Genomic DNA, 22,144 nt, shown 5'->3' on the forward strand with positions numbered 1-22,144 from the left:
AGAAGTCCTTCTATTTTGAAGTAAAGCGCACTGACTTACATCGGAGAAGACACTTTAATAAGATTTATGGATTTTGTTGAACGTCGAACGTTGTTGAGAGTTGACGTTGCCCGTCAAATAGGCAATTGATGGTTTTACGCTACGATGGTTTCATTTCTTACAATATTATAATGTAATTTTCGACATTAATAATGTTCTATCGATATTATTTTGAAAAAACCAATTAATAGTGATTGATAAGTGTACATAATGTTTGAACTATATCTTTCGAAAATTTAAATAAATTGATTAGACAGATTGACAGAGCTAACAATGGTAATATTTTACACCTTTAAGTCAATATTTTATCTGACAATAGAAAATTAATCTTTGTAATTTTCTGCAATTTGAGTATAATAACATTATATTATACGTGGAAAAATGTATAATATTAGGTTGTTACATAAGCAAGTTCGTTTAAACGTAATATTTTCCTTTATTTGACAGAGCTTATTTATATTACAACCCAAGAAATAGTATACACAGTTATATGATATAGCTTTAACGTAAAAACATAAAATTTACCTCACTAGAAATTTTTCTATCAGAATTAAAGAAGTATTTCTAATTGAAATGAAGTTTTAAATCCATTTGGCATTTCGGTATTGATTTTTTCATTGTGTGAGCAGGATTTTTTATCGAATATATGTATGTATTAGAGAATCTATTATATCATATAATACCACACTGAACTGGAATTTCAGCTGCAAGATTATATGTATGTCGATATGAACCGTTATTTGAAATTTTTGAGATTATTATCTGGATTCTATTAGACTGCCATGCGAATTGTTTATTTTAACCGAAATCTACACGCAGAAAATAAAAGACTCGAACAAAGTCTGCGATTAGAATCTATTATCCATAAAAGTATAATCCAATATATCAATCGAACGTCTATCAATTAAATGCCTGATACTTTTCATCTAAGCTTTGTTTTACGATATTACTTTTAAAAATACTTGCATCTCTAAAATTATTGCAATATTCATTAATCGAATTTTTCCTTACACGTTTTATATCAAATTCTTTTACTTTTTTAAAGCTATTTTATAAATTGTATTACTGGAAAATTAAAGAGGATTAAAAGGATTAAAAAAGGATCATTTTTTGAACGAGCTTCAGTGAAAAAAAACCTTAACAAAACCCTGCATTTTAATTCCTTTTTTCATTTCTGGTGAATGCAAGGTGATATGTATTGTCAGCCTTTGACATATAATCACGCCATTGTCACCTGCGAGATTAAAAACGAGAATTTAATAGTACCTCTATCGCGAGAAGCCACTCTTCCGGATAAAAAGGAACCGTCACGACCCCGCACTTTTTCCTCCTCTTTCAAAGCGTCGTTTGCATTTTTTCGCTAAACCGACGTGATATTAAAATCAGACAAAATGCTGGCATGTCTTCATTTGTTGCATTTCCGTTTTTCTATTCCTGCTTTTTCGTTTTTTTTTTTTGTTTTATTAGCTGAGCATGGCGTTTAAAAAAATTCCCTGCGTTCCTTTATCATAATCGTTGCGAATTTACAACGCTTGATAAACACGACCATGTCTTATTCCTCCGCATAAGTTAACATCAAGCAGCAAAAATTATAGTTGTGTACGAAATGCTCTTGCAATGAATTTTACGAAGATTTATACACACTATGAAGGTGCACGTTTCAGTCACTTTATTTAGTGTCTTTTATACTTTTATTATGGTGCAGTTATTTTTGAAATTCGCAGGAATACAAAAACACGAATGAATTTACGATAGAAGCTATTAGATACAATAATTTTTAACATTTCTCGTTAGAATTCTATACTTAATATTATTACCTCAGATATTTATTCGATATACTTTTATAAAATTTACGTTTGCTTAGCAGTAAATAGTTTGCGGTAATAGTTTTATGTAAATTCATATTTTTATGAACATAATTAAAGAAATGAAAGCAAAGTAGAGAGTTATTTGACTCGCTAAATACTATAATGTGTATTTTATAGATATTTTATATGTTTTTGCATATTCTGCATATCTTTTTATCTTGTTTACATCTTGCCTTTAAATTTCCCATAAATATGTATGCCAGAGAAGAGTCAGGAACAGGGTTGTGGGCGTTTGATAGACCTCCCTTGGAGTTGGCCAGCGTTGTGTTATAACGAAGATACGGCCTGATCCAACGAGTATGAACACTACCGATTCGACAATCAACAGCGGCGATTAGGCACTCGCGACACTAGTGATAATGGTCTTAGGTTCGATAACGAATCCACGGTCAACGGGAGGGTAGGTATACTTGCTCTAACTCAAACGTGTACTACTCCCTTCGCCGATGAGATCTCGAGAAAGAATGAATTTTCGTCCCAATGACGCTACCGAGGCCAACTATGGTAGGGTGTCTAAGTACACAAGATCCTCGGATCGACGTCGCTGTCGATTGGTCGATTTAAGACAAAAGCTGCCTGTCCGTTTGCACAAATCTTAATTGCCGAAAAACTCAGGTTTTATAGTGGGTCCTCGGGCTAACCAGACTTGTGCTGTGTACGTGCCTCAACATCAGGTATTCATTGTCCGAAGGAACCGTTAGCATGTTTTACTGTCCGATACCTCTATGGGTATTTCCTTTAGTGAGGGTCATAACATCGCTCCGCACCTTTGTTAGATGGAGCGCCCGTCCCGTTGACCGCGGCTACGTTCGGCGACTGATGGTCGCCTTGAGCCCAAGTTTATTATCACAAATCGCAAACAAGTACAATTGGGCAGAATGATGGCAAATTGTTTAATTACAACTGTAAACTTTAATTACGATTTTACGGATTTTTCCGGAGTTCCAGGGGAAGGTCCGGTGTCCTTCCATCTCCGACATGTATATAAACATTCGCAGTCGAATAATCATTTACGAAACTACTACTTTTCATACAACTCATAGTTTCATATTTTTAAATGACTTCCACTGGAAATAATTTTCTCATGAATAATATTTCTCTTACAAAAGAGTTAGATTGCGTTTTTAAATAAGGTAAACCGTAATACGAAGTGACTGATTTGCGACACGAGTATTGTCCTAGGTAAATGGCGACAGTCAAACAGATCGTTTGGATCATAGGCCGCAATTTGTCGTTTGCAGTTTACCACAATGTCACGTTTGCGCTTGAAATATCCATCGTAACACCAATCTCGTACATTATAACGTGTCGTATTTACAATTGTTGCACCGTTGTTGGTTTCAGTGTAGGTCATACGTATCATAAATATGCTGCGTGATTTTTAATCGATAGCACCAGAATATGATATAGTTACGATATGGTAACTATTTACTCGCTCGGTTTTAACAAAAGTCTGTTGAAATATGAGGGAAAATGTAAAATAAAAAACAAATATACAATAAATGTGAATCTAAAACTCATACTATGCAGCGCAATTAAAACAGCAATGTAACCGTAAAAACTAAATATGAGGCAGCAGTATAATGTTTCTATTTGTACCTATTTATTTATTTTATACTCATTTTTAATAACGCATTTGTAACATATTAATATTTGACTGATTTTTTTGTCTCAAGAATACGTTATACAATTATGCAATATTTTAAAGAACAGAATTATATGTACAATGTTTGATTGCAAAGGTCGAAGGGTAAAGGTCAGACAGGGCCTCTACACGATTTTACAGAGTTAAAGAATGAAAAGTAACAGCTGTGTGATGCATAGTAAGAACAAAATGTTTTATGAGAATTAAAATGTATGAAGTATAAGTAGATCATTATAATTTAAACATAATTTAAACTGATTTTAACATCAAGGGTATTGTATAATTTTTTTAATTCAATCAAGTGATTTGAGTTTCAGTAAAGCTTCCTCTTTCTCGTGCTTCTTTCCTCGTTTTCAATTTTGATGCATTTCGAACTTATCGTTTATTTATTCAAAACATCTCATTGTGTAGCCATGCTGATTCAATTGAATATTTAAATTGGAATTTCAAGAAACGACGAAAGACGTAAAAGCGTTTCCACGTCGATGTACATGTAGTTTACTGAATAAACTGCGAACGAAGCAGAAATATTGCAGTTTCAAAGTTAAGATCAATTTTATCGTAGTAATATATTTTGTTATTACAAAGAGTACAAGAAGGAAATAAAAAAAATGTATAATGATATTTGTGACTTTAATAAAATTACTTTTCAATGTTGATACGCTATATTTGATCAAGTTCCACTTTTTAATATCGTTATTTGCTATAACGTCGTTTCGATCTTCAAATTTCGATCTTTATGGAACATAGATTTTGTAAGACTTTTCTAAGATAATTTAAACTTCCAATATCGCTTTTATAACGAAACTTAATTCGATAAATAGAAAATGACAACTTGAAATAACGAAAATGCACATTTTCAAGAACTTGCAAATAAAATATGTTGTCGCTAGTTATTTTTAAATAATACTCGAAGTAATATAGAACGTTCTAAAGACTCTCGAGTCATTATTCTTCATGTAATTGGTGAAATGTCCACTATAATGTTCCAATTTCGTTCGATTTTCTTAGGATTATAATTTAGTGACTGCACAATCTTTATACTACAATAAACTTGAATTATAACAAAAATTTACTATGCCTCCTGCTGCTTATTACCTCGCGTCAAAAATATTGATGAAAAGATGGTGTCAACAAATTTATAGCGTTTCAATGCAGAAAAATGAACCATTGTCAGATGCATCGCAATTTTCTTACACGTTTTCTCGATGTTAAATTAAAAACAATTTGAACATGCTACGTATAACCAAGCCATTTCTAAATAGTATATGTCAGCCTACAAATATTTAAAAAAATGTTTAGTAAGCTTGTAACAGTACTAACATATAAACAAAAATAGAGGAAAAGATATTTTTAATAAAAAAAAAGGGAAGGTTCCAAACTATTGAGAATTAATGAAATTTCAGATAGAGGATAATGGTCAAAGGGCCATAACTGTTCCTTCTATAATGTCACGAAAACAGTGGTTTTGATACTTGAGTGTTTCAAGCCTGGAATTCACACGTCTGGATTATTTATTCACTGGTGACTGCGAATACCACTACTCACGGAATCGATGGCTACGTAAATATTGAAAGAAGATCTGCTCCAGTGAAAGTTCTTGCACCTATTAATTCTTTAGTATGCTCTCAGCAATGTTTGGTATCTTAAAAATACTTTACAACGAAACATACATGAAAATTTGTTTTACCTTCTATTGGGACTATATTAACTTTAACTTCTTGTGTTTAATGAGGTTTCTTTAACAAAGTATTCAGAATTGTCTCTGAGAGAACGGTTAAGATAACTTTTATATTAATACTTTTTATATTATGTATTTATATCTGGGGAAAAATGTATTAAAACAATGAATTAATTACTGTGCATCTTACTATGTAACAAAATTTGTATAACCATATGTGACAACTAATTAAGCAAAGTAATCTAAACTTTTTATAATTCTATAAACTCTATAATTATTGCATGACGCGCAAACTTTCGCATTAAAAAATCATGAAAACATGGATTTTTAGATAAAGCGAATGTACAAGAAGGTGACAATAGTGAGATAGCGCTTAATACTATATGTGGAATGTCGAACTCTGTCTGGAACGAGGGCAAAGTTCTAGGATTGTGTCTAATATGCCCTAGGGTTGTGAGACATCGTTCGGCTGGATCCCGGCATTTTAGGATGTCTGGTATGACTATGGAGTCGTGGAACTGCGATCGATACGACCATGGAGACGTGGAAGTAGTATCGATCCACTCTGAGACCAAAGGATTTCTGATGACATCATCTCGTAAATGTAACATCTTGCTAGATAATAAATACTCTGGGAATGCGAAACCACGGTTGGTCGATTTCAAGGGCACAGGACCTTAGTAAACAGCGTTACAGATTTTAACTTCGTGCACAGCAGAAAATTCTGGATGAAGTCTGCTTAACTTTTACAGTCCTCATATCTCATAGCGCACTAAGGTAACTGTTTGAATCATGAAAGTCCCCAGACACTATATTTATTTTTTCGGATATATTATGAGGCCGTCATTCAATAGCATAGTATAGTAAGTGTAATAGTTGAATCACAGGAGTACGTTAACGTGTAGACTACTGTAGAGTATTCGCAGTGTCCGTGAACTTGAAAATTAAATTACGAAATTGTTTCAAAAAGTAGCGTTTCGTCTTTATAAATACAAATACAAGAGCTTCAGATACCGAGTATTATAATACGAAAGTATTTTTATGTATATTACATTAATTTCCTATATAAGGTACTTAAATATTCATATGTATAATTTTTCTACATTAGCAATAACTACCTTGATATATTTATTAGAAACGCTTTCAGTTCCGAAAATAGCATAGCGAAAAGGGTAATAAACATCCGAAGATATGTCAACTATATTGTTATATCGTATTTCATTGTATTTGATAAAAACAATCGAATTGGAAAGAAATATTCCGAGAAAGAAAGGGACAGGATAACAAAGTAATCGATCTTGTTCAGTCATCACAATATTTATTTTAGAATATTCGTAGTCCCTCGCATCGACTCGGTCTACACGTTGTCGAATACGAGGTCATACATAAAAAGTTTTTGTGCTCTATCTTTATGTACAGAGAACGATCACGTTGTGTGTTCGAAAGTTATTACATTCACGTAAGAATGTCTGGCCACCGCCGGCCAAAGTAAATCGAGTTGTTTCGCGCGAGGTACCATCTTCAATGACCGTATTCGTTCTGTTTCTGGCGTACATCGAAAAACTGAAATCGCGAAGTCTCGACGTGTCGCTCGCCTACGCTTCGACGTCAACGTAATAATGAAGTTATCGATTGTAGTATCAAAAATACACGGTGGACAAAATTATACCTTTTGTGTTTTTCTATTGTATTGGTTTCGATATCGGGACTGTCGCTCGTATCATCGGGCAAAAAACTTTTGTGCTTTCGGGCCATTTTTACCGCCGATCGAAAGAAATATCGGCGACACACAATTCTCTGTTATTTCTAAATTCGGGTCACGCATTTCTACCCATTGGATTGTCTTCTGTGTGAATCACAACGTACCTTTTGAATCGAAATATTATTTGTAGTACCTAATTCCATTCAGCGTCGGCATATCTTTGTCTCGTATTTTCGTATGCGGCAAACGTTTCCACACAGCTAATCTTCTTGTTTTACGGTCATGCTTTATTTATCATCCGTGTCGTGGCTTGTTTTGTTCAGCTAAACGAGAACGAGATTCTCAAGAGTATATTAGTTTCTTCTGATCTATTTAGCAAATAAGAAAATTAACATATTTTAATGAGTTTATTCGACTTATGTGAAAAGTAATAATTATATAAGGAGAAGATTTTTGTGAGAAATATAATTTTATAAATTATATTTTGAACTTTTATTTTTACTTCTTGGTGTGACTAATTAAAGAACAAGTAGGATTGTGCAAAGAATAATTCGATTCTTTACTCCTTATATTATTATAGTCGATTTTATTATTAAATTGATTCAATAAAATTTCTTTAATTATTATATCCTTACGTATTCCATTAAATCGTACTTTATTTACTTCATCGATGAATTTTAGTGTATTCATTTTAACGTTAGAATTTCGCTACATGAAAAAATAACTAAATTTAAATTACACCATGAAATTTACATTTGTATATATCGGTTTAAATTTTTGTCGATCTATCCACAATTCGGATATTGTTTAATCGCCCGATTTTACGAGCGACTCGACAATGCAAAATGACATAATGTAAACGTTCGTGAAATGATCATACATACTGTAACGTTGATCGTTTCTTTTTTTTTTTTTTTATTTCTCCAGCTGATCTTCACGCGCACGCACGAAAGCAGAGATACAATAGAGATTTACGTATTTCCGAGTTTCTAGGAGACGGTGTCCTAAAATTGTTACGCGTTATTCTCTAACTTTTATTCCCTAAGACATCATTTTTAACTATAACGACATCGATGACGTATGTTATTCTCGTTTATCGCATGATTACAATGCTTATCTTCTATTCTGTTGCTTTCTTTTTTTTTTTTTGCTTTGTTCTACTTTCCTTTCTGCCGTTCTTGATCATTCGTAACAAATCCGAGAAAGAAAGTCAAACTCAGATGCTTCTTAAAATTTCCGCTTCGAAACATCGTTATTGCTCGGATCAAACGAATAGGAATTCAATTAGCAATTTCGTCGCAAATATATGTATTTACACCGAATGAAGATTCGTCGATAGCGATTCGATTATCGAGGAACAACGATATCTTTTAGGATAGCAATTTCTACGCTTTGGATAAGAACGTCGTTTCAAAGAATTCAATATAAACGACCTATCTTCGCAGCTCGTAGACAGCTTAAAGAGATTACGGGGTATCAACCTTTAAAGTACTTTTTAAACTTTCTTTTTAGCTTTTCCTCTGTACTTTGAAACAGCATTTTATGACCTCGCCATTTTTCTGTTATTATTCTACGATTCTATTATAAGTGAAAATATCGTAGAACCCTTTTATTTTCACGTTTTTTTTCCATATTAATGTATGTTTCCGCGTCATATAGAATTATTTACAAATTCTCCAATATTAATCTTACAGTATGAAATTACCACTGTACTATTTGCGTAAATTGCGGTGTGTAATCTGACCTTTCAGCAAAATTTTTCCTGTATTTCATTTCACATTAAATACAACACGATGAGTACTTTTATCGTGAACATATTTATCTTATCAACTCCAGTTTGGTCATTAATTTCTCGATATTCGTACTTTAAAGGTTGTATCCAGCGATTTGCAATTTGAAGGAATTCGTTCACGTGAATCAAAACGTTAATTCTTGTCTAAACCCTTATACTCGATTTAATGCACATCTAAAGCAGCGATTTCCAAACGTACATTTATTTATTCTTTTCTATCGACTTTTAAAATTCTCGTGTAAATATCATTTTTCCTTTAACTTGTTTGGAAATCTCTGCAAGGAAGGAAACAATCTTCTCCATCAAAGAGATCGTGTCCTTGACACACGAGTGATCTTTACCGACAAACACCCTAATATATGTATTTTTGATTCGTGTCACATACAAACAGTTCGCATAAGAAACGTCTAGGATTGTCTAGCTAATGATACGTTTTCCATCCCTGGTTCGAAACGGTGTCAGTTCGTTGCGAAATCGAACGAACAATGAGCTTGATAATGTTGGGCTTCGCGTGGCACGATTTAACCCTTCGTTTCACGCTATTGACGTAAAATTTGTATTCGATTTATCAGTGAAAACGACTACATTTTGTTAATGGTAAGAAACAGATTTCAAATTTTGTAAAGAATAATAATGTCAATTAAATTCGTTCAACTTTTATGCTTGTACTTTAGAAACTTTTATTCGAAGGTTGATCGATGATTAAAAATTTGTGAGTTAAGAGAGAGAAAGAATTTTCTAACTTAATATGGTTAAAGATAAATGAAGGTGATAGTAGAGGATCTAATTCAATAAATTAAAGATGAGGTAAAGGAAGAAGTCTTAGATTGAACAACGTCAAAGTATTATTATAATGTGTTGTTGGTTCGAAGAAAATACATAGAGCATGAGAAAAAATTAAAATATACGGAAATTTTGTTAATCGAGAATAATTTGAGGATGAAGAAAAGATGCAGGTTGAAAAAAGAGGAAACAGAATCCATTGAGACTGCTTGAAAGAAGAAGGGTGAAATTAAAAGAAATAAGAATACAACGCAATCTAGCTGATTCGGTACACTTGAAAATGCGAAGTAAAGTAAGAAGTTTAAATAGAAGATAAGAGGGATGAAACTTAAATTAAAAAAAATAAGATTGCGATGAAACCGTAATAATTTGAAATAATTGAATATGAAAATGAGAGAAGGTAAAGATATCGAAGAATGCTGAATTAAAACAGAAAGATATCAACTTAAAATCCGAGACGCAGAAAGTTTAAATTGATTCAAGATGATAAAAATACGGGAAAGCTCACTAATACCGAATAACTGAAGATTTAAAAAAAGCAATTTAGAGAATCTTAAATTCAAACAAACTTCGGATAATCCAAAGTAGCTTAGAGAGGGAGAAAAAGATTCAAATTAGGGGGATTGAAAACACTGTAAAACCTTTTTAATCTGGAAAATCTGTGAAGGATGGTATAGGAAGAAGGCTAAATTACACGAAGGGAAGAAAGTGCACATTAGCTAATAATGATGAAGGAGTTGAAGGTAAAATAAATTATAGGTTTTGCATAAATACATTATACATTTTCTTGTAGGTGTTTTTGTCGATACGAGTTTATAAAATGAATTTATAACAGAAAATGTAATGTATGTATTCGCGTATCATGTATTTTCAGTAACAGAACCTAAATATCGTAAAATTCGTCCTTAATAAAACATATTTAATTTGTAAGGTTTATATTTATTTTCTCATTATTTATTTTCGCTCTTGGAAGAATGAAAAAGTTTAAAACAATTTCTCCATAATTCATATTTTCTAAAAAAATAGTTAAATAATTTGTTTTCCAATTAAATTATTACCTTGAAGCGAAGAGCTAAACGAACAACACGGCAATTATCACGGTAAATTGTGATAAATCGTGTGGAAATAGGTAGAGCTAGTAGCATTCATTACAATCTATTCAATTGATGATTTTACATTGTTTCCTAGGTATATGTATTTTCACTGGGCTCCATTTCGTAGATCCAGGTAACGTTCGTGGCAATTATTGTGTTAATTTATGCTAAGCTTAATTTTCCATCGGGTCGCAACTTCAGAGAAACATCGCTGCGCCATAAACAATGATTGCAATTACAATTTTTCATCATCTACGTAAGCAACTTCTTAAGTATGTTCACAAAAATAACAGTTTTTCTCGAATTTATTTTATTCTATAATCTATCAAATTTTGTGAAAAATCATAAAACACGAGTTTTATGGATTATAACAATTGAAATTAACGAGTTGCTGAGTATGTGAAGCAAACATGTTTAGTGATATATTTATAACAATTATGCGCAACTCTTCCCTTTAATTCAATTATTACTAGTTTGAGAATATACATATCTCTTTTTAAAGTGATTCTATCTTTTTCTAAAATTTCAAGTTTATTTCTTTACAATTAATTTTGTACTTAAATTGAATATCAAAAAGATTGTTTGTACATTTCAAATTATCTTTCAGATTGTTGCTATTATTTGGTAGGTACTTACCAGCAAACGTTTACAAATATGAGATATTTTTAGCTGCTATTCTAATAAATATTAGAGACACAATAGTTACAAGCAAGTTTTTAATGATTATGGCGATAATTATTCAGCAGCTATTGATAGTAGCTGCAAACTCGTACTCATAATTTTTAACAACAGTCGCTAGTTTCCTAATCAATGATGGTCATCAGTGAATACGATTGCGATTAGTGACAACTACAGATAATTATTATTGATTTGTCTAATTCCTTCACTGCTGACCACCAGTTTTCAACATTTAATACAATTTGACATAACAAATATACAACAACATAAAAACATAACAAATATACATATTTTACGCAAATAAATTATTATATACGAAATAAATAAATAAAAATGTAATAATTTTACAATACTAGTAATCGTAATTAATCTTTGGTATATGTTACTATGCTACAATTTATATAATAATTTATTTTTATAATAATCATTCGATTTTCTAAAATGTAACACATGGTGCAACATGTATTATCACTCTCACTATTATTATATGTGTAATAAATACTATAATATTAGTAAAGTACAATAAACTTTTTGGTAGGATAAAATACTCAGAGATAACGTAACAATACGGTCGTATACAAAAATATCGCTTCATAATACTGTCAAATATCATTTCTATAAAGTTTCGACCCGATCGCGTCTAAGGTATTTGGTTCTATAATCGAATTACTCTCTCCATGAATTTATAGCCGTTTATTGGAATGAATCTCTTTATTAGCACCATGCACGATTATACCTACATAATTACGTAATATTTATATGTTTTTAATAGCACGGGTCTACCAGTGACGGTATATTTGCCAACAGTGTTTAGCCACACTAACAATATTTTGCGTGCGTTCAGACATCTTTTGCTCTCATTCGTTTTTTAAATATGAAAGTTCTTGGATGATGTAAGAAATCATAAGAGATGAACCATTTTGAAGTGTTTATTATAATAAATTTAAATAAATTTGAAATACTAAAATTCATTTATTTAAATTTATTTAAATTCATTCATTTAAATGTATTTATTTAAATGAATTGAAATAATGATTATTATGTGCATGAGAAACTTGCATGATCGAATGTATTTTCACGAAAACTATCTAAAATTTGTTGTAACACGTTTGTAATGCAATTTTATTACTCGTCTAACCACGAACCTCCTTTCCTTACGATTTGATTTACCTTCAAAAAGATTCAGGTCAGGATATAGTAGTTGAGTCGGCTTTTCTTCCACATTTGCCTCTCGCCTACACGCGTTCCAACGAATTCGCGTTCGAATGGCTGAATTTCGCGTTCACACTTAACTTGTACTATGCTTTTTCGAATCCAGCACGAGTATAGAGGTGAATCGTAGCTACTTTCTGCGAGCCTGTTCTGCTGAATAGATGCATTAGCCCTATATCGATAAGAAAAGAACTAAAGAATAAATTTTTATTCGATTTTGGTTAAATAAATTGACTAAAAGTCGACAATTCTATTTATCCTGCTTGTCACTCCGTCGTAGTTGTGAACTAAGGTGTGGTGCTCTGATTTTTGAAGAAAAACCTTGAGAATATATTTCTCATGTCCAAAAGAGTTTTTAAATAGAATGAACTGACTGGAAGGCGATGGTGCAATTTATCTTACTTGCCACGCTTTCATAGTTCCGAAGTGACTGGTAGTAAACTAGTTTTTGAAATACATATCGACGAAGGTTTGACAACTTAGAAAGGTGTATTTTAACTTGAAACTTTGACTTGAGCGTGACGTTGATTGCAACTTTCTCACACGTTTTTAGTAAGAAATCATTTAACGCTTTCATCTTTTTCAATAAAAAATGAAGAAAACTTCAAAAGAATATCGTAGTTAATATAAGATCTGGTGGAACAAGGATAATAGGTTTTTTAGTTTATAATTTGCAATATATTGATAGAATATTAGTAATTAGAAATTAAAACAATTTGACATAAGTATAGGTATTTTAATTGTCAAGAGCTACTATTATATCTATGGTGTAATGAAAGGTTGTTAAACCACGGTGATAAATTAAAGAATCAATGTTGTAAAATTAGAAAGGTGTAAAGTTACGTAATATCAACATTCTATGTATAAAGATAACGCGTTGTTGATAAAACTGAGTAATTTGGACATCTCACGCAATGTGTACTTATTTTTATCTAGCACGTCGTAATATCATGGTCAGTAAGCTTGTGACACGTTTGTCGATATGTTCCCCTGAAGTAGTAAAGTTTCAAGCGTTTTTGCTTATCGATAATGCCGACTGCGTTGTGTAATGTTAAAATATCTTTATTGTATGAAATAAACTTAATTGTCTTCTACGCATATCTGTACGATATGATAATTTTGTTAGCCTCTAAACGAAGGTTGTAAAATAGTGTATCTAAAAATGTTTTATGCAGGACCATGGAGGTTACACTCCATAGAATAAAATCGTAGTTAAAAACATAAAACAAAGTTACTTCTGCAATATAATTCAGAATTTTTTATTCAAAAAATTCGAATGAAAGTTTTTAAGATATTCCTTAAATTATCACCGATCCTGTCTAATAGACGAAATGATAATCACCGTCACGATATTCAACAGCTTAAGCGAACTATTACCGCTTGGCTCTGCATCATTCGATCGACGAGTGATTACCGTGAAGAGATTCGCGTGTGCCAAGCTCGTGACCGAACGCATTATCGACCGTAACCAAAATTTCGGATTAGATTCCGCCGGTTTGACTTCGATCGGAATTAAACCGACTCTAACTATTCCTAATGTCTCGCAAATTTCATTGCTGCCTCTCTGCACGCCATTACTTGGCCGCTATCTAAGAGAATTGGCCACACAACGTTAATAGTTCGATCTGTAATCAGTATGATGCATTAAAGGAAGTTTCTCCTTCGATTTTATTACTTTTCAATGACTTGAGTTGATCATGCAATATGAATATAGGTACATAATATTACATTTTCTTTACTTTCTTCTGTATTCTATTTTATTGGAAGTTGTTTCAAACGTGTGCTATTGAGATTTTTAATATCAATTTTATCGAACTAATTTTCTTGAAATTTTATGAAATTTTTATGAAATTTTATTATTCTGTCTTTATTTTCATTTCGCGCTTGAAAAGATTGTCATGACGCGAATGTTTTACCTATTGGTTTACAAAAATCACAGAGCTTTCTGAACTATCGTAAAAATGTGTTTATTTGAGAATCATAGCTTTTTGTTATTTTTTTATTTTTCGACGAGATTGGTTTTGATGTTTGGTTATATACGCCGCGGTAGTGGATACGGGTAAACCACGCGGATTTGATTTGGTTACAGTTTGACTTTTCAACTCGTGTTCTGTTGTTGATTTAAGTCGACTATACTCTGGCTATTTTTATTTTTGTTGATTTCAAGTAATTGCGTATACGTATATTTTTTTGATTCTTTCTTCTTAATAATTTTAGTTCCTTTCTAATTATTATTATTCATATTGGAATTAATAATTTTCTCACTTTTTCATTAAAATTAATTATCTTTCTATATTTGCTTTCATTTAATAGCAAAAATAATGTCAAAAAAAGTGATATACTATTGTTTCCATATTTTGTTCACTTATAGTAATCGCATTCCTCTATACAATGCTTTTTCTAAGCATTTCTTAAACTTTTCATCGATCATTGTCAATCGTTTCTCTCAATCATTGTTCACTCTTCCCCGAAAAATTGTGGTTTTCCATTTTCGCCTTACTTTTTTGTCCTAATTTCTGTTTGTCTGTTCAGATGGGATCCACGAATGAGCGACATAAATTTTTCATTTTCATGAAAATTCCAAGGCATCCGTGTCATCCCGCTGGTAACGCTGAAAATTCAATTCTATCGAGTTCCGATCGATCGTGGTCTGCGGCCGGAGGTTACATTTGAAATTCCTCGACGCACATCGTCATCTACTCTCCTAAATATTTTCATGTTTGTTTCAATTCTGTGCAGAAATTTATCCATTATTTCTTCATTCTTTGCTTTATCAGCGTTGTTTGATCTTCTTCTACTACATCGTTATTTCTTTACCACTTTATAATTTCATTATGACTCTTTGTTTTGCACGAAAATAATATCTTTATATTTCTTCAAGATCCTATTTTTTATTTTACTCGACGTAGCTTTTGCCATTTTATCATACGATTATTGGTTTGAAACCAATCTTACCATTTTTCAGGATTTGTTTGACCCAATAATTCCAAGGATACTCAACGATTCAAATGGGAAGCACATACTCGGTAATCGTACTCCAGAGATACAAGAAACCATGGCTCTCGATGGTTTTACTGCTCTCGTGTGTCATGGTTAATTTTCCAACCGGTGATTTGTTTTTCCAATTGACATTTCCCACCGGCACCCATTGTTTGTTCGATTTTCTTTCTTTATATATTAAATACTCCCTTTTCTTGGAGCACTGTTTTTAAGGAAATTGCATTGAAAAAGTTATTACCTAGTAATTCAGCATTCTGAATTATCATTTTTTAAATCATTCGTACCTTTTATCTCTTGTTACGTACAATTTAGTCAGTAACGTTTATACCGGATATTTTAAAGTATAGACTACGAATACACAAGTCCATATCGAAAATTAAATTGTTAAATTGCTATACTGTAATTTCAAAGACTGGCGAAACATCGTCAACTTTATAACAAACTTTTATGTTCCTCTGATTTCATTTATAAGTCGTATTAAGCTAACATCCCTTTCACACTGAATATATGTATTAACCTTGTAACTTATTTTATTTCAAATTTACATTTTTAAATATAATATAATTCGTTACAATTAATAAGTACTCTACTGCTGAAACAATATAGGGAACTAAATTCAATAAAGTTTCCCTTTCATAAATTACTCTTAAACTTCATTAGTTTCGTGTGTCCCCAATAAATCATTTTATGATCCTTAAAAAGATCAGAATCGCTTAAAACGCACGCCATTTTGCCTTCGTCCTAACCATCTACAATTTCAAGAACCGATTGCACTGGCAGACGCGTTTTCGTACACCTAAATCGGAAGTTCCTATTTTCAAGACATATCTTGTTTTTTTTTCTTTTACTAATTACACACCGTTCAAAATTATCATCGCGACACTACACAGATGAGTTTAGTATCCTTTGTACAATGTTAGAGACCATGATTTCCCATGGAACATGAATTTCTTTCATTCGTATATCATGGACATCACAACAAATAAATGTACTTAATATCGACTCGATCTAACCATCCAAGCTTTCGAGTATTTCGTTCTTGCTTCTCCATGTCGCTTCTCCAATCACATTTAAACCCTAAGAGAATTTCTTTGCTAACTTCTCTTTTTCTCACTCTCCACGTGATCTCAGTCTAGTCGAAGAAGCGTCTGTTCCGCAACACGAGTTCTTGCTCTGCGCCTGTCACTCCACGGAGACAGTACTGGGACGACTTCTTTCCTTACTACGAAACAGAACAGATTCCACGAGGCTCTATTCGGACGTCTGACCACGAGACAATTCGGATCGATCCAGCTGAAAACAGCAAATACACATCGGGGACAAGATGTTCAGACTCTTAGACTTGTCCCAAATGATCTAAGTTGCAATCGATCGCAGCCGCTGATTCTACGTTAACATGCATGATCATCGAACGTACAATGACGATAACGTTTACTTAAATCAATTCGGAGGGAAGTTCTTCTTAGAAATTAGATCTTCAATTCGTCACGGTTAAACTGGTCGAGTATTTTGATTTCCTCGAGCAACATGGTAACGCGACGAACAACAGGTCCACTGAGTAGCCAGTTATTGGAAAATCGAAAGTAGTTAGTTATCTACCAACTTACGAAATAATCTACGATCGGTTTCGTTCGCGAAACCGAGAAGATCGATCGGCTATTAACGTGACAGGGGTCTTTTGACGATGAGTGATCGATCACGGTCGGTCCAGGTTCGTTTCGAGGGTTTCGCGATCGGCTTGGCGATCGACATTACCCCGAGATCACAGGAAGCTCTCGTTTGGAGCGCTCGTGGCGATATCGATCGCCTCGATACCCTGATTGTTGAGACGCTCAGCATCGTCCATTTCGCCGGCTTTGATCTCGCAATTGTTAATAGGATCGCCGTATTGGCTCTGGTAAAACTCCTCCCTCATCATATGGTTCAGATTACTGCAGCGGAAGTATAGGATTTCGCGGAATGGCTTCCTGAAGTCTCTGTTCAAGGTCGCGTAGATGATAGGGTTCAATAGGCTGTTGCAATAACCGAGCCAGAGAAACAGGCTGGATAAAAATGCTGGGATGGCATCTGGATCCTTGAGGAATGGCCTGACCAGGGCTAACACGAAAAATGGTAGCCAGCAGACGATGAAGGCGCTCATTATAATTCCCAACGTGGTACTGGCCTTCCTCTCTTTCGCCAAGTGGAACCTCAGTTTCTTCTGATGAGGCGAATTCGTCACGCTACAGGTACTGTTCAGGTGGTTTCTCACAATCGTCGACTTGGTCGACACCATCGGTGGCGTAGTCGTCGTGGACGAGGAGAGGATGGGCTTCTCGACCTTCTGCAGCATCGGACATTGAGACTCGTTGCTCTTCCGGGGACCACCAGCGAAACATCGTACCGCGTGGCCGCTACACTGTAACAGAAAGTTGAAGATTTCATGAATTTTTTTTTACGAATGCTTTTTCTTTTCCTATCACATGTATATTCAATGTCACATATATTAATGAGTTATTAGCGACATAAGAGGTAAGGTTCACAGTTTGTTATACAGTTTGACGTGCTTTAGATATTGTAATTGCTTTTATATTGATTCCTTGTTCTTTAAGGTGGGTCTTATGTTAAGGTGTGTAAGTATTTCCAGCAGTATAACAAGTTAGGATAATGTGTTCTACTGTCAGATGTACTGTACATAGTACACGATGGGTGTTCTTCTCTTTTCCCTTTTGTTTTGTCGTTTGTCAAACATCTTCGATATTCTGTTATTTTAATAATAGTCCGCAGTTTTGTAGCTGTATTTATCCAACGAGTTCGCGGTTCTTTGAAAGTTTAGCTTCTCCACTGGAACTTCTGAACACGTTCTTTTTACGGTGCACGATAGTCGTGCGCGGTCGGATGGATAGCTCGTTGGTATGCGGGGTTCGTGTGTGGTTTGAAGTTCTGTGAGCTTGGAATTTTGAATGAAACGAGTGGGTGAAGAATGGCGCTTTTACCTTCTGAAGACTGAATTGATATCGCCGTTTAAAGGATTAGTGAACAAGTGGCTCTGTATTATGTTTTACAATATAATGTAATAAACACCGAATGGGCAATATAATGATGATATATCGCGGGATTTAATATTTAAAGGAATATACATATTATGCGGAATTCTTATTTGAGAATAATTTTATAATCTGCTTAAAGTAAAACTTTTGGATATATCCATATTACGAAAACGAATAAGATTTATTAATTGGGTTGTAGCTGAACAAATCTCATTAATATAATACGATTATTAAAATATAGTAAATTGCTATGAATTTATGTTATACGTTGAGAAATAATTAAATAATTGTTTTTAACTATATGTTAGAGTTACAATATTTATTTTATAAACTACTTTTTTATGAAATCATTCGACATTTCAATGCGTAAAAAGTTGTGATTTTTCCATGGCTTTAATATACGTAACTCTTTAAAGGGAAACTACGAAAAAAAAGGGAGAAAAGAAAAAAGAAGAAAAGAAAATGAAACTCTTCTTTTCGGAAAATCAAATGTTACAATTAATAAAAAAAAGAAAAGTCAAATATCATAATAGACAAAAATTACAATTAAATTTTCTTCGTCGAAATTAAATGCAATTAAAGCGTTAGCATATAGAAAATACATATGTATAATTGATAGTGAACATATGTGTCGCAATTCGTGAACGTATTCATGAATCACACGCCACAGAATATATTCTCAAATTGAACTCGCAATCTGTGGACATGATAACAATGCGACTGCGGTTCTCGATCCTTCCGGTAGAATAAATCTCCCGTGTATACTGTAGCAACTAGATACTGATAAACAGTTATCATAGTAGGTAAGTACGAAACTTCGTGTTTTGAAGTCCGCTATAACGTTTCTTAAATTGCAAGTAACTCCCCAGCGGAAATTGTACACCGAGTTCATTTAAGTGAAATAGAAGGAAATATTGGGTTGTCCCAAAAGTTTCTTTTGTATTATGAGGAAATAATAAATGCACAACATTTTTTGTTTTTTATTATTTTATTGAATTATGTATGATAAATTTTGTTCTATTGGAACAACTTCAATATCTCAATAAAATAAAATAAAACAAAAAATATTGTGCATCTATTATTTCCTTATAAGATGAAAGAAACTTTTGGGACAACCTAATACGTACATACATATGCATTTATAAATAGATTCTCTTTGTCGCGGAATTTTTCTGATCCGGATTCAGATTACGTAGTAAAGTATATAAATTAATGTTAGCAAATTCATTTTTTTAATTAGTAGCACTACGAACTAATTTTCTGCTTTTACGTATCAAATATTTTATTGCATTTTTATAAAGTATTTTTCCTTTTTCCCTAAAGTATTTTGTAATTTTATTTTAATATTTAATGCTTTTTAATACTATCTTAATCTATAATACACGAGGACAATGGAAAATTAGAAAGAAGAAATCTACGAAACTATTTTTTGTGCATTTTTTTAAGATCTAACCATTCTATGTCATAGCATGAATTTTAATTAAATCTAAATGGCAATGTCCATGCAAAAATTACAGAACGTATACAGTACTTACGTCACACAAATGACACCGTAATATCTAAATATATATTAAATAATTTAAATAAGTTATATGTAATACTAATTTATTAAATAAATATATATTTTTAATGAATTTTTATGTACTGAACCTTTTATCTAGTTCTAATACGTATGATATCTCCAAAATATTTATGATGTTCGCTTGAATGCATTCAATACGCTCTATTTTATATAAATATTCTGCAGTTTCGTATAATTATAATCCTTGCTGTAATTCTTCTATCTTTTAGAAACTCTTCTTTATAACGTATTGCCATAAATGTCTCCTTAATACTATAGCTCATTTTAGAAGAATCAATAATAAAGTATCTAAATTTCCATTCAGATAACTTAATTCAATGTAAATGTACAATTTATCTTTAAATTATTTCATTGATTATAATTTATTATTAATTATATCCACTTATAATATTTTATTAATGAACATTTATATATATCATTACTACATATGGTTCACCTGATGAATCATTATCGATATTTCGACATGGCTTATGATTTAATAATATCCGAATCTTTGATGATTTAAGCATAACGTTGAACTAACCCTCCTCCTTATCAAATATGCATAGACGCGAAGCCCTTAGGGTCTGATCTGCGTTTTGGCTTCGCCATCAATTTCGATGTTCGCGTCAGGGTAATCGGATTGCGTGCGACTTCGACGGGAAGTCGGTGCATCGTTCGATACAGTAAATTGTGCTCGACATTAAGATAATTAGAAGCTCTTTAGTCAAACGACAATAGGTAACGTGCTACTTAAGGTAATTAATAGATCACATGCATAGTAAATGAAGTAAATAACGAAAACAAAGGTGACGAAAGTTTTATTGAGTATTTGATGATATTACTAGTGACATAAATATTTAGTAATTTGAATAATTAATGTGTAGTAGTGTGGGATGGTGTGACGTTAGAGAAAGACGCGGCTGATCGTTTATAAACTACAGTAGACATAATGATAGTGTAAATTGATATTCGCGTAAGAATAAGTTAAGCTAATAAGCATTTAGAAATTTGTTAATCAACCAATTCTAGACGACATGTAATATATACTTATATGATAGAACTGTAGCAATTATAGCGTTACTATCGCTATTTACCATTTTTTAATTTCGTTTCTTTCACGTTTTTTTTATTTTGATTCTTCCAAACTAAACACGACAAATAATGAGCAAATTGTCTTATCGCCATAGTTCAAAACTCGCGTAGAATATCTCTACGATTAACGATTCGACTAGTTCGACTTTTTGGTTGGTTTCAGATCGGTTCATTGACCCGAAAATCTAACTAGTTGAATCGTGATCCGCACGAACAGCTAGGACTATATGCCGCTTTGTCTAGGATAAGCAGATTAATCCATCGAAACCCCAATGAGCCTGATTGCAAGGATATTTTACTGTCTGCTTGACAATTATCGAACGAAAATCCGTAAATGATTAGTAGATTTGTCGCTTGTTAACCGATTTACCATTTTGTCGTAGTTATTTTAAACGAATTACATTAGTTTGCAAAGCAAATTTTAAAATAATGATGAAAATATTGATCAACAATTAAGGCTGAAGAAAATTTGATTATTTTCATCTTTTATAATGATAACATTTTCCTTATAAAAGAAAGAAATTCGTTTACGATATAAAGAAATTAGTCTAATCATTAGATATATCTATGCAATTTCATATTTTTATGAATGTAACTAACAGAATGGATTTTACATATATAGAGGTTTGTTTTGTCCGCTAAATATCATATTGGGCATTTAAGCCTGGATATTTTATATTATCTTTACATATTATGTGCATTGTATGTATTGTTATACTTTTCACTTTGCTCTAAATGCATAAAGATGCACAGTTAATTTATTATTTTTATCTTTTTAGATGAAAACATTTTCTTTATTAAGAAAAGGAAATCGTGTCTATTATGTAAAATATATGATTAAAGTGAATTCGGTAAAGAGGCGAAGGACGATTGAATCAAACGCATTTAGATTACGTACTTATTCCGAATAATTCGTTTGAAAAAAGCGCATTATCATAGATTGCATAGAGGAACTCTGCGAGATT

At 32.5% G+C, this 22,144-nt stretch overlaps 1 protein-coding gene across 1 annotated transcript in view; it reads right to left on the bottom strand.

Annotated features, from left to right (window-relative positions):
• Nucleotides 1–13,157: 13,157 nt before the first annotated feature.
• 5-HT7 (5-hydroxytryptamine receptor 7) overlaps nucleotides 13,158–22,144 on the bottom strand; it is a 222,511-nt gene continuing 213,524 nt past the window's right edge. The window contains exon 6 of the mRNA XM_076626244.1: nucleotides 13,158–17,892. Within this exon, the coding sequence (XP_076482359.1) occupies nucleotides 17,257–17,892 (636 nt within the window). The 3' untranslated portion in view covers nucleotides 13,158–17,256. The remainder of the gene's footprint in view (nucleotides 17,893–22,144) is intronic.

Source organism: Bombus vancouverensis, chromosome 2 (assembly GCF_051014615.1).
Source record: "Bombus vancouverensis nearcticus chromosome 2, iyBomVanc1_principal, whole genome shotgun sequence".
NCBI lineage: Eukaryota > Metazoa > Arthropoda > Insecta > Hymenoptera > Apidae > Bombus > Bombus vancouverensis.